The sequence below is a fragment of the Limanda limanda genome, chromosome 20, assembly GCF_963576545.1.
Source record: "Limanda limanda chromosome 20, fLimLim1.1, whole genome shotgun sequence".
Classification (NCBI taxonomy): Eukaryota; Metazoa; Chordata; class Actinopteri; order Pleuronectiformes; family Pleuronectidae; genus Limanda; species Limanda limanda.
In genome coordinates, this window is record NC_083655.1 from 10,667,459 (window position 1) to 10,680,726 (window position 13,268).

Here is a 13,268-nt window from a genome sequence, read left to right on the forward strand (position 1 = left end):
TGTGTGCACCACCTTCAGTACCCACCGCCCCATCAGTCTTCAGTGGGGCAGGACGGAGCAGGAGCAAAAGAAAGTGACAAAAGCAAGTTGGGACAGAAGGCGAGTGAGGGGTCCTAGTGACGGCAGACAGGCAGTGAGAGATCCCTACTGTCACCACACTGATCCATCTGGTTATTTCCCATCATGACACAACTGGGAGCTCCCGTCCCTGCGGCTTTAGAGGCTCGAACCCCACGTCATGCCCTCAGTCTTGTGGATCAGGGGGTGAGAGGACAGGCTAGGATGAGGGAATGCTGTGAGAGAAAAAACGAAACCCCCCCCCCCCCCCAAAAAAAAAGTTTCATCACATCTGTCGTGGTCCATATTTCCTTTTGTCTGTGTAGCCCAGACCATCGTGATTTGAGTCCGTAAACAGAGATTCATGTGAAATGATTGATCCCTCCTTAGAAACTCAGATTCCTTGCTCCAACGTAAACACATTGGGGTCGGCACCTGTACATTGATTTATTTATTTTTTCATCCGTTGTTTGTAGTTATCATGTCTCTGTGTTATCCTCGAGTAATCCTTCATTTTGACAGGTAGGGTGGAGAAACACGGGACTCGGGATTGATCAGCTGTGTGGATACTGGAATGAATCGCGTGAGCTGACAGCAGAAACGGATCGTGCTCTGTCTTACGCTCTCACGATGGCATTATCACCTGTGATACTGTGCAGAGTGCAAACGTTGTGTCTTTATTTTCTCTGGGAGAATGGGTATTGTCCGTGTCACTCATGCGTCCTTATTAAAAACCTCGCTCCCTGAAATGCATAAAGCTATATTGTTTCTTCTTATGTCTCTGTGTATTCTGCCTCTTACATTTGGATTTGTTTGTTTTTCTCTGTTCAGCTTTTTTAGAACACGATCGTTAGACACACTCTGAGCTACAGACTGTTTTCTGTACAAAGCGACATCTTTAGATGCATGTAGTTGTCCGAACAATTATGTGACCACAGAACACTTTGTCATGGTACATGTATGTCAACATTTCTGTAGAGCATTGTTCCCCATTACATCTATTAGCATATGCAGAATTACAAATAAATGTGTATATAACTCGTGTGTGTGTGTGTTGTTCTATAGCTGATGTTTCTCGGTGGCTTCTACACTCTCTGGATACACATCTTGTATATTAAGGATGATTACATATTAAGATTCAAATATATGCTTTAATAAATCATCTCTATAGAGCGTTAATTAAAACTGATTCTGCATTTGCTGCAAGAAAGTATGAAAAGTGGGGGGGGTTTTATATCCAAAAGTGCAGACAACTCAGCAATCTTGCATGGCTGGCTTATAAATGATTTATCACTGGAGGGAAATGTATTCCGTTCCATTAGATGCAATTAATGGATCTCCGCTCTTCTGCTGTGAACTGCTGCCAACGAGTGATACTGAACATGAGCAGCTCTCCCAAACCTCAGAAACCAGACGATCTGGTGTGTAATGTGTTTAATACGAAACAATGGCACCCATGCATCCTCTCCGAAAGGAAGCAAAGAGGTTAATAATGTATTGTACTGATGTACTATTGTATCACAGTGGACCGTAATGACAGTATCGGTTACGTCCGTGTCAGAGGATTAAAACTGCAGAATCTAGTGTATAACAAGTTTGAATACATAAAACGTGAGTGAGGATTGAGGCATCTGATTTGTGTGACTTGTAAAATGCTTTGCAGGTTTAGCTTTGAAGTCAGAATAAGGATAAACCCATAAAATATAAAGACTTGATTTTCCACCTATCCTACTAACATTTTAAAGTATTAATTCAAAAACAAACTAAAGCACTCTTGCTGTGGAAAATCAAAATGTTTTTATTAGCATGACTAATGTTTGGCAAATATAAACAAAACAAAGAAATATGCCTATTGCTGCACACTGGCCTTCATCAGGCTGTCAGAGTGCCTCTTAATTTATTTTTTGATTTTACATCTTTTTTTATATCAAAATGTATCACCCCACACCAAAGAGCAAACAGAAATTATCCTTTATTGCCTCTCAACATTTAAAAGATGTTGAAAGTTCAAGGAAACTCTTATTTGTCTTAATGTTGTATTATACACAAACGGAAAATTCACAACAACTGTATCCCTTCTAATACTTCAGTGTCAGGAGACATAGGACATGACCCAACACGGCATGTTTATTATATTGGACTGAGTTGCACTTTATTTATTTGTTTGTTTATTTATGTATGTGTTTGTTTTGGTCACTGTATCATATTTGTTTCTATCCGAGTGGTAGTGTGTCGTTGCTCCTGGCCGCCAGAGGGCGCTGCGATCTGTACAGGCGATGCCAAACCGTCACAAACCCCTAAAGCGCGCTGAACTCAAACCGCTTCCACAGAAGAAGAAGACGAAGAAGAAGAAAAGAGAAAGAAGAAGAAGAAGTTGAGTCGCAGACATAAACATGGACCCTGAAACGAACAATAAAAGTGGGACAGACGCGAGAGAACTGGACCAAAGCGTCAGTTTCCAGCGGGTTTCCTCCGTGGCCACCGGCATGATGGTGGACTTCATGTTCCGAAGCCTGTGTCGACACTTTAAAGAAGCTGAGTTCGAGGAATTCAAAGACACGATGTCGGTTTTCGAGGGTAAGTTGTTAACGCTGTTGTTAGCTACTTAACTTAAGATTTGTTAAGTTAACAGCTAACAAATCATTAGTTGGTTCATCAACCACCGACACAGTTAACTTTATACCAACTAAAGAGTCCTGGTATCAGATAGAACCTAACTAACGGTGAACAACTGGAAACCGGAAATGTACAATCAAGATGTAAACAACGCTGTTAAAGTCACACTGGTCATACAAAAACAGTCATGTGGAAAAAGCCAGATCCTACATTAAAAAGCTATGTAGTTCATGGATAGGATTATACCGTAATAAAACGGTACACAGCTCAGTATCAACCGGTGCTTGTAAGTCCCAGTGGTGGATTTTGATGTTTGTTGTCTTTTGTCTTTTTAGTCATTACTAAGAGTCCGGCTCTCAAAGAAGACGAGTACAGTGAGAAAATACTGATCTGTGCCTTTCTCGCCCGAGTCATGCACGGAAAGCAAGTGGGTAAGTTCCTGCAGTGTTAACATTCATATTCATATCTGCAGAGAGATGCTTGTGTTAGTGGAAGTTAGGGAGGACAGACTTACACCGATCAGCCTCAACGTTAAAACTGGTAGATGGTTTTATTTGTAAACTGTGTTAAGAGAGGGTTTCTGCTGGGTCTCAATCATTTTAATGTTCATTGTACAACATTAAAAAGACTTAATGGTTCTGCTGCTGGGGCTGTTCGCTGTAAAGCAGCAAGTTGCTCCCTGTGGAAGCTTCTTCCTGAGTGTGTTTATCTGTTGAAGCTGATCCCAGCTCAGATTATAACATTGCATAGCTGTTAAAGTCTCAATATTTAGCTTCTATTCGCGTAAATATAAATGTTCCCACTCTGAGTCTGTTTTGACTGTGTAACACTGTTTGTCTCCAGACGTCCTGTTTGAGGAGGACAGGAGTGTGATGCCTCTGATGTCCGCCGCCAAAATATGGTCACAGCTGGAAGACACTGCGGCAGATAAAGCTGTGTTTAAAAACATAACCATTCTTTTGGTTGTCCAGGTAATCTTACTGTCAAATATACATTTTTTTCTATTGTAGTCAGGTAAATATCCTGTTATGAATATCCTGTTAATTATATAATGATTTTAATGTATTTACCTACAGTCTGTAGGTAATAATGGAACAATGCCATCAACAGTTAGCAGTGATGTTACGCAGATGCTTGTTTCTTATTTTCAGTTTTAAGTCTCGTATGTGTTTTCCATGTGTCTAGTCTGTGGCTGTTTGTCTGGTGAAAGGCGAAAGATCTTCTGCCTCATCGGCTCTGAAGTGGTTTGAGAATAACGATGGGCTCGCACAGGTCTGTGTCCTTTAGGGTATTTAAAAAAACATTGGGTCAATACTGTGCTGTTTGATTTTTTAAATACTTAATAATCAATACTGTTTCAACAGAACTTGGGAGTCAAGCTGAAAAATATCGTGAAACAGACAGAAACGTACCACCCATTACTCATGAGCTTCAGCTTTAACCACCTGCTGGAGGCAGTCCAGTCTTACCTGGAGGTTTACCTGGAGAAGAATCCTTCTGACGACCTTCTTAAGGTAAAGGATCCAGTGGGTCAACGTCCCTCTTTCCACATTCAGCTTGGTTCATAAATGATGTAGACAAGCTTTACAATGGGTGTCTGTCCACACCACAAGTTTCTGGTCAATGGGTCATACAACAGTAGACTGGGGAGTGGGGACTTAACAGAGTATAAAGTGATCTCTAACAGGGTATTTGAATCTTGAAAAGTCGTAAAAAGCACTCAATTTAAATTGTTTTAAACGGTCATATAGGGGTTTTTCAAAACTTATTTTCCATTAACAACGTTCTTGAAATTGTTTTTCCCCTGGACAGTAACATTAGTTAGATCCTTCACTGGAAGGGAGGACGTTTGATTGTTTAATACAACCATTACATTTCTGATGGATTATGAGACAATAGGCTCCTGGGTATAGAGAAGTAAAAGGCCTCACATCTCTTTTATATGGGAGCCCCAGACTGAAACACTAAATATCAACAGACATTACATTTTTGTCATTTGATTTTGTGTCTCCTGTGGTCATTTTGTTTATCTCCAAGCTAGAATTGTTTCACTTTTTGATACTTTTTACTGAGCTCTTTGACTTGGGTACTTTTACAATCACTTAACATCAAGGCTCTGGCCGAGGGGTCTCCTGATCCCCCAGACTCTTGGACCTGTGCCCTGTTGGCCTGTATGTTTTATCCTGACCAGTATAACTGTGTCAAACTAATTGAATCACATTCTCAAAGTATTAAAAGGGTCTTAAAAACTCCTACTTTTGATTTGGTGAACACTGCCAAAACTTTTATTTATATATTTAAAGACTTCAAAAGTATTTTTTGTCATCATGTTTGAGGTTCAATGGATTTCCGAAGCAAAGCAGAAGTTCTACAGTGTTATGTGGGAAATAATCATTTTTGCAGCTGGCCCTGCAGGACTAATCCCAGTGTAAAATTAAGGATCAGGCTTTTTGTGTTTGAAAAACAGGGAAAGAAATTAATTGTGCAAGAAATAGTTTGGTCAGAGAGCAAGACTTTGACCAAGAGGATTAGTCTTTGCTGACAAATGAAAATAATATGTTGCCTGTGTGGTGGGGTTGGTTTCAGCTTAACTTCGCCCCAACATGTTATAAATTCATCTTAACAAGAATGAAGCAAATTCTTGAGGTTTTTGCTGCTCAGCTGTTTTGAGGTGACGACTTAACAATCAAATACAGAAGGTGTTGAGTGTTTTGCTCCAGCTAACAGCGAGGATTTAATAATACATTTCAGCAGCCAGTACATTTTCTTGATCTTGTGTTTGGGAGCTAATCAGCTACCCTCTTGTTCTTCTAAATAATGGCGTCCTGACCAACTGAAGGTTCTGATGTGACTTATCAGTCACAGCTAATGGACAATTTGTCATCAAATTAGTTGGAAGGGTAAACTGCTCAGGCCAGCAGAGGCCTCCTCAGGGTCCAGCACACTTACTTATTCATGAAAGTTCCAGGAGTGATTTACATAGAGGCCGCTGACCAAGGTTAAACATAGAAGTGTATTATAATGACCGACCTCATTAGTTTCAATTTGAAGTTACAGCAACACCTCCAACTGAAAGTTAATTGTTTTGGCAAAATAATGAAAAAGTAACATCATTGTTATATAATGTATGTTTGTCTGCGTTTTTTTGTTTAACTCTCCATCCATCAGGAAGCCACCAAGAGAGTCCTGTCATCACAGAGTGTCGAGAGTTTAAAGGACAAGGTGACGCATGACAGCTCTCACTCTGAAACAGCCGAGGAATCAACGGAGAACGATCTAGAGTAGGAAATAACTTGTTTTAGACCACACGTGTTTATTGATATGATTCACTTCTGTTCTGTATTCAACATTAAATATGTACATTTATGTCTTACCAGGACGACAGAGAGCACCGTGTGTTTGAGGTCAGTACGAACAAGTGTTTGAATGTGTCATTAGTTACTTGCTTCAATTACTTGCTTAGAATAACTGTTAAAGTTAATAAAAACATGTGGGTACTTGCTGATCTTCAGCAGTGTCAGAGATATTTCTCATGCTGGAATCTGAACCTCTCTTTAATTTTTGGCTTTGACGTCTCTGTTAGGATGAAGGGAGGAATGTCATGAACACAGAACAAAGGGTATTAACAAAAAACCTTTTCACACTTGCATTTCAACAGAACAAAACGGAAACTACTCTCAACTAAGATCCCTGAGGCATGGAAACCTGAATCGGGCAAGAAGCCTTGTCTCTCCATCAGAAGAATCCCCAAGAGTGGTAAGTTCAACTTTTCCTCTGACTTCTTTTTTCTGTGAAATGTAGAAATACTTTCATAAACAATCCTGAGAATGAACAAAAGCTAATGTTAAACCTCCCTCCGTCAGAGTTGTCTCAGTTTTCTGAGAAGTCGATGGACAGCACAGACATCCAGAAGAAAAGAAAAGCGAAGCAGGTAGGTTAAGTCTCTACCCGTTAATATTATCTTGAGTCTCATTTAATACCCGTTCATATTATCTATCCAGGCATCACTCAAGGGCCGACTTTCATTTGAGGCAAACTCCTTTGTTTAGAAATGGACGTATCAGCTGGACCAATACCTCAAGGCTGGCGTCAGACTTCACGGCCCCGGGAAGTGGTCTCGCATATTAATGGATTACGACTTTGACGGACGCACAGGAGTGATGCTCAAAGACCGGTGGAGAGTTCTAAAGAAGGCTGGCGTCTGCTGAAGAGGAAGAGTGAGCCCACAACCCTCCCTTTAATTTGTAAATATGTTCATTGACCTATCTGGTCTACTTCCCCTAACAACTGAAAATTTTCCTTTTAAGTTATTGGCTTGTAATACTTTGCTATTTGTACTAAAAAAGATATACCACCAGAGGGCAGTCAACACAGAAAAATGACTACTTGCATTGCTTTCTATGACAATTCATGTTTGGACATCAAATTTGTAAATGTTTTGGTCTGAATTATAGCATTTTCTCTTTAAGCATTTCTTAAAGTCTCAAGGACATTTCTTAATTTTATTTTCCATTTTTTTTATTTAGTCATGTCACCAGACCATGAGCCGTTGTGTGTTTTCTATTTTGAATAAATGTATGATAGTCACAAATGTAAAATATTTTTTTAATTTTACAAATCAAAGTTAAATATCTTTGACAGAAAATTGTTACAAAAACAAAAGTAGCTGGTTACAATAAAAATGTACAAAAAAACAACAGACAGGTTTTTAATGGGTGTTGGAAACGGTGTGTCTTTACACAGTATGCTACATTAAACAGAACAACGGAAATGTGCATGGTGATTTGAAAATGCTTTTATATCATGTGTGATATGTGAAGTATATTAACATACTTCTAGTTGCTCTGCGCCACCATCACATAAAGTCTCTTAGTACGAGAAGCCTGCAGCATCAACACCTCAGATCTGAGCGATATCCCAGTTCCACTGATGAGGGATCAGATCTGAGCTCTGCTTTCTGCTCCCTGGTTCGGATCAGATGAAGACGAAGCTGTGCTGCGGTGGACAGTGACACTGGTGGGTTCTCTGGACCCGTTTCCATGTCCCGCGGCACTGAGGGTTCCCCACCGCCTGCCAGCGGAGCGAAGCTTCTCTGCAACACAAGATGTTGCTACATCAATTTCACATCTGGGTCCTACAGAACACCGTAGTCCTCAGGGGTAAATTAAGTTAAACTGTAGGTGGAGGAACCTTATTCTGCTCAGATTTGTCTGGTTGAGGTGGCTCCATCGAAGTTTCAACATATCCTAAAATATCTTATGTCTCCCTTGTGCCTTTTATTTGTGCAAAAAAAGCAATCAGTGCAACGCTGCAGTAAACTAATGTCAATCTGAAAAATAATTAAGTAGACAGACAGGATTTGTGATGTCATAAATCTAAGAAACCAATCCTGTCATACTGGGGGTGGGGCTCAGTAGCGTTAAGGCTTTATACGAGAGGGCAGCTCAGGCACTATCCTAAACTGACTGAGAAGGAACAACATGAGTCTGAACCCGACAGGCTTTAGGTTTTTTTGTGAGGTTAGGTAGAAATGAAATGAAGGAAAGTGTAATGTTACATTTAAGCCATTTGCAGGTGCATGTAAAAGATTCATAACTTCATACTTGTCCGACTCCTGACCGTCTCCTTGGCAGCTGCCGCTATTGTTTCGCATGGCAGGAGGTTCACATGCCACACACACTCTGAAGCCCTCCGTTATGTAGCGCATCCAGTGTGTGTGTGGCCGGTTCTCCACGCTGCAGTGGGGCGTCCGCGACTCCAGTGTGAATTCCACACAGAACCTGAGGGGAGGCAGGGGTGGAGTCAGAGTCACACACACACTCAAACCAGGACTGAAGATGACATGTCACCCAGCTTGTGATAACATTTGCTTTAGGATGGAATAAAAAGAAAATACACAAAAACACTCTGCTCGGCTCACAATGCCTCACCTCACAACACCCAGAGCTATTGTGCGTGTGCCTTTCATGTGACCGTCCTCATTAAAGTCTTCATTTCAAAGGATTGTGGGAAGTCTCTGCTCTGTTATATTTAATAGTGTGTGGACAGACACACAGGTGAGCAAACAGCTACCGGTGGCTGATGCTCTTGGATTAAAAACCGTTGGGCTGTTATCTTTTTTCTCTCTCCCATAAATGGATTGGGTTACACGGCACGAAGCTCAAATGAGATTAACCCCTCGGCAGCGCTGGTGAACTTTTCAACTCTTGAATTTAAAGATACCTGAGGTCAGGTGCAGGAGCATGATGGTGTGAAACCTACCCAGGGTCCAGGGGGTTTCCATAGCTGTCATGCTTAGGCCTTCTCTTGCCAAACTCCATGCTGGTGATGAATGCAGGACCTGACAAGAGGAATTCAGAGTCTCAGTTTGTTCAATTTTAGTTCACTTAAAGTGCGAGATCACAGATTTGACTTTAGTTAAAACCATGTAAACTGGAATGGCACAAGGAAAACGGTCGCCTTGAGTTCAGTGAAGCTGCACTAAATTTCACACAGACTAGAAATCAGTTCCCTAATTGGGCCTGATTGTTTTTATCAGATCCACGAATGATCCCCTGGGAAATCAATGATGAAAGGGAAACAAATTCCTGTATCTGGTCTGCCCCTAATTTGAATGGTTTTTTTCTTAGGTCACCACCCAATGTCTCACTAAATGTAATTGAAATCCAGGTAGTTTTGTGATATCTTCCTAACATACAAATACACAAATCCAATCGCTGTTGTCAGATTCTGTTGCAAAAGTATCATGTGGAATTCTTTGCCGGGAAGGGGAGGTTGTGTTGTGATGGAGTTATTGATCAGTTTTAGGTTTTTGTTTGGGAGAGAGGTGAGAGGTGCATTTGGGAAGGAACAACCCCCTTTTCTCAAGGCAGCAACACAACCATTCAATAGAGAATAAAAATACTTAATTAGATACAAACACAACTTCTTCCCCAAAAAGTAAACCGTTCTGGCTAAGATATATGTTTAAAGAGTTTATTTGATAAATTGGATCCTGGTCAAATCAATGTAGGTCAATTTAACGTCCTATAAAGTTTTGGGGACGTGTGTGTGTTCTTGTACTTATTTGCTACCATTTTAAGCATAGACCCTACAGAGTGAGGACCTTTTGACCGGTCCTCACTTTCTCAATGGGTTGTTTGAGGGTTGGTTTTTGGGTCAGAGCTGGGTTAGGCATTTAGTTTGTAGGGTCAAGGTTTGGGTAAGGGACTCAGGAATGTATTATATCAATGAGTGTCCTCACTAAGACAGAAGTACAAATGTGTGTGTGTGTCCACAATACCTGAGTTGAGTCCACATTGGTTGCCCTGGTGATCCCTGTACTCCCTGCAGCCAGCCCGTTGCTCCAGGCTGGGACAGGCCTCTCCACTGTTACTGGGCCGCTGCTCTACCTGGCGGACGCGGACTCGCACCGACGGCAGGCAGGGTTTGGCACAGCCGCTCCAAAAGCTCCAGTCGCTCACGGTGCAGTCCTGAGCTGGATGTTAACACCCACAGTCATTATTATTACAGGATATCCTCCTCTGCTGCAGCAAACAATCAAACTGCAGTACAGGTCAGAGATGTTGGACCTGAACTTACTCCTTCAATCTCCCCACAATGGTATTAAAGCACGAGTATTATTCTCATGTGAAACTGGAAGTGAGCTCAGTTTTCCAGAACAAAACCTCAGATTAATGGAGCATTGAAGCGTTCAGTAGAGTTACTTTCCTGCTCTGCTACAAGAGCTTTGAGATAAACCCATTCCATCACCACGATGAAGCTTTGATGTATTAAGCACGAAGATTTTTTGGTGACTACCGGCCTTTAACACGTATTACCTACGCCCGGCTTGTTTGACTGGAACTGTAATTGCTACGACTGATTGACAGAATCACATTCCTCACATATTTGGACTAATTCGGTTATGTGGGCCAGTCCGCTGAAACGAGGTTGGACACAAAGCTGCCCGGGAAGTTCGGTGTGTGTGCCCGTCATTGTTTTTTGTGATGCTCCGGCCATTTGCACCGAGAACACTGCACACGTTACAAGGCAGTGGACAGACGGGAAACCACACATCAGAGTTAGACAGGACTGTGAGGACGAATATGCACGAGGAATTTCACATGTCTGGGAAAAAATGTTGGCAAGTACACACCCTGATAAGCAGCCCGGTAACAACAAGGTACTGGAATATAATCTCTCGTCTCCATCTTTCAAGCGAGAATCATACAATCTAAGGCGTGTGGAAGACAAAACAAACACTCCCTCTAGTTCATCCCTCACCTGGACACTCGGTGAAGTAGTCGAAGCAGCAGTCCCTGGTCCTGACGCAGCTCTCGTCGCAGTAGCACTCCCCATACACGCGGTCCATCCTCCAGCCGGTGGTGGAGCAGCTCAGGTCTCTGCCCCGGCAGCATTTGCCCGAACAACCGCCGGACACCAAGTGGTTCTTGGCCAGTGTCGAAAGCAGCAGCAACAGACAGGCCAACTCCTCAGAGGATCCCATCATCATGAGAGAGGAAGGGGTCAAGCCAGAGGTCAACCCCTGGAGTGAAACACCGGCCTCCTGGTTTCCCTCTCGGTCTTCTCCTCTCCTGGATTGTGTGTAGTCCAGCCGTCGTCCTTCTCTCACCCTGTCACGCTCATGACCGTGCGAGAGGGAGTTTGGAAATACCAGCCCAGCCCAACTCGGCCGAGCCCGTGCCGTGCCACAGGAACCCTTGTGACCTGGAATTCCTGTGTCCAGCCTCTCCGTCTCCCTCCAGAAGCAGAGCGGCCTACAGAGCAGAGCCCCCCATCCCAGCTCAGATCATCAGACTGTCTCTCATGCTGTGTGTGTGTGTGTGTGTGTGTGTGTGTGTGTGTGCTCCCTCTCTCTCTTCCTCCCCGTTCCCATCTGAGCACCTCCCTCCAGTCGATCACACACACGGGAAGAGACAATGAGGGCGAGGGAGGGGTGAGCCGCTCAGTGTTTTCCCTCCTGTTCTCTCTCTCTCTCTCTCTCTCTCTATTCCTCACCTGTCTCCCTCTTGTTTACCTTTTCTCTCACTTTGCTTCTCTCCGTGCAGAGTTACCGTGACCCCGGTGTGAGGTTTGCCCACCCCAGACCTCAAGTCCCAAAAGAAAGGGAGGAATGCGAGCGGTTGGCAGGTCTCCAGTGGATTGTGCCAGGGGGGCCCGCTGAGCATTGAAAAGCCCCCCCCCCCCCCCCCCCCCACCCCCCTCTGGTTCTCACCTCATTCTCTTTCAGGTTACTGTAACGTAGCAGAAATCACTTCAGTCATGATTTACTCTACTTTACTTTGGACGTTCACGGTTTTCCTTTGTTTTAGATTATTCGATTATCTGATGTTTACTTTGTTTTAAAGGAATGGTTCAAACTTTTTATAAGCTTATTCACTTTCTTGCAGAATGTGGGATGCCAATATTGATTGTGTGCTGATTGGTCAGGGAAGAACCGATAGAATGTAGGTGTGGATCTGGATCAGGAGGAGGATCCTGTAACTTTTTTTTTCACTTTCTTTAACACCGCAAGATCTTTCAACGTTTTCCCTTGATTGATTGTGTGAAATGTGTTGCAGCTTAATTGAATTTACCCTTGGGCCCTATTGGAGGCATATGCGCTCAGTGCTCTTCTAGTTGAATATGGAGCGTGGGCTTGTCGGCAGATAACGAGAGACTTCTAATGGTTCTGCTGATGATATCTGACCATATCAACCTGCCAGCATCAATAAAGATCGATAATTAACAATTCCTTAATTCCTTTTATCTGCACAAAGACACAGGTTGTTAGATCGCAACCTCACCGTGATAGCAAGCCTCTAGGAAACGACTGCACCCGCCCAGGAAACCGGCTGTGAATGGTATTGTTTGCAGACCGTGGTGTGGCCCTAATGTGAAACTGTTGACACACAGAGTAGGTGAACTGCAGATGACACATTCATTTCATTCTCTGTAACTCACCGGGGTCCTGTTTGTGACGTCCCATTCAGGCAGATTGTTTAATCTAATTTGGATTCGGCTCCTTGCTGACAGTCGATTGGTTAACAGGTGTATTAGATTTTCCGCCATGAGGGAAATTAAGACATGCTGAAAGGAGAAGGCAGTTATCTGAAGGTTTCTAGTATCTAGTGACCTAACCATGTTTTTGCCCCATACTAAAAAAGAAAAGAAAGAACATTTCTTCAATGTCACTACAATGCATCGTCAAAACAACATGTTCAGATGCCGCTGGTGTTGTTACAGATGTGCAGTTTGTAATAAATGGAGAGTCATGGTTAAGATTTGCTTCTTGACAACCACACATCTCAAAAACAATGATCATTTGATCAGATGAGCTGTTGTGAAAAAACAAAGGACGGACAGATTGAGATACCTGGAGTCATTCTGATGATTCAAGTGGAGCAAAACTAAACGTCCAGAGAAACGCTTTCCAGTAAATGATGAATAGATATGTGCGTGTGAATGAAAGGCAAAATTGGACATGTAGTTTTGCAGCACATTGGCCTAAAGCATCTTTCATTGGAGCCTGAATGTCTGAGGATGTTGTGAACTCCGAAGAGGGTCGGCGTTTATTTGAGCGGGTTCCTCCTCCGTCTCATGGGAAACAAATG

At 42.7% G+C, this 13,268-nt stretch overlaps 2 protein-coding genes across 3 annotated transcripts; one reads left to right on the forward strand and one right to left on the reverse strand.

Annotated features, from left to right (window-relative positions):
- The first annotated feature begins 2,421 nt into the window (after positions 1-2,421).
- On the forward strand, positions 2,422-7,436 carry terf1 (telomeric repeat binding factor (NIMA-interacting) 1). 2 transcript variants are annotated; one of them, XM_061094168.1, is made up of 10 exons: positions 2,422-2,634; positions 3,009-3,104; positions 3,517-3,644; positions 3,859-3,945; positions 4,038-4,187; positions 5,842-5,954; positions 6,051-6,077; positions 6,332-6,429; positions 6,537-6,604; positions 6,723-7,436. In XM_061094168.1, the coding sequence occupies exons 1-10, from the start codon at positions 2,451-2,453 to the stop codon at positions 6,879-6,881; spliced, it is 1,110 nt and encodes a 369-aa protein (XP_060950151.1). In that variant the 5' UTR covers positions 2,422-2,450; the 3' UTR covers positions 6,882-7,436. The 2 variants fall into 2 exon arrangements, with proteins under 2 accessions (XP_060950151.1, XP_060950152.1); XM_061094169.1 differs by having other exon boundaries at positions 6,675-6,786.
- Positions 7,312-11,481, reverse strand: LOC133027145 (somatomedin-B and thrombospondin type-1 domain-containing protein). Its single transcript, XM_061094170.1, has 5 exons — positions 10,939-11,481; positions 9,956-10,150; positions 8,935-9,013; positions 8,277-8,453; positions 7,312-7,765 (listed from the first exon to the last, which is right to left on the reverse strand). Exons 1-5 carry the CDS (start codon positions 11,165-11,167, stop codon positions 7,648-7,650), a joined length of 798 nt encoding a protein of 265 aa, XP_060950153.1. The 5' UTR covers positions 11,168-11,481; the 3' UTR covers positions 7,312-7,647.
- Between the last annotated feature and the right edge of the window lie 1,787 nt (positions 11,482-13,268).

Excerpts from the sequence above, each read along its gene's own strand:
- terf1 (XM_061094168.1), top strand. The coding sequence starts at position 2,451 with ATGGACCCTGAAACGAACAATAAAAGTGGGACAGACGCGAGAGAACTG. Across the intron at positions 3,645-3,858 it reads CCATTCTTTTGGTTGTCCAG|TCTGTGGCTGTTTGTCTGGT; the intron begins GTAATCTTACTG and ends CCATGTGTCTAG. Across the intron at positions 6,605-6,722 it reads AGAAAAGAAAAGCGAAGCAG|AAATGGACGTATCAGCTGGA; the intron begins GTAGGTTAAGTC and ends TCCTTTGTTTAG.
- LOC133027145 (XM_061094170.1), bottom strand. The coding sequence starts at position 11,167 with ATGATGATGGGATCCTCTGAGGAGTTGGCCTGTCTGTTGCTGCTGCTT. Across the intron at positions 10,151-10,938 it reads CTACTTCACCGAGTGTCCAG|CTCAGGACTGCACCGTGAGC; the intron begins GTGAGGGATGAA and ends GTTAACATCCAG. Across the intron at positions 8,454-8,934 it reads GGAAACCCCCTGGACCCTGG|GTTCTGTGTGGAATTCACAC; the intron begins GTAGGTTTCACA and ends GCCTCCCCTCAG.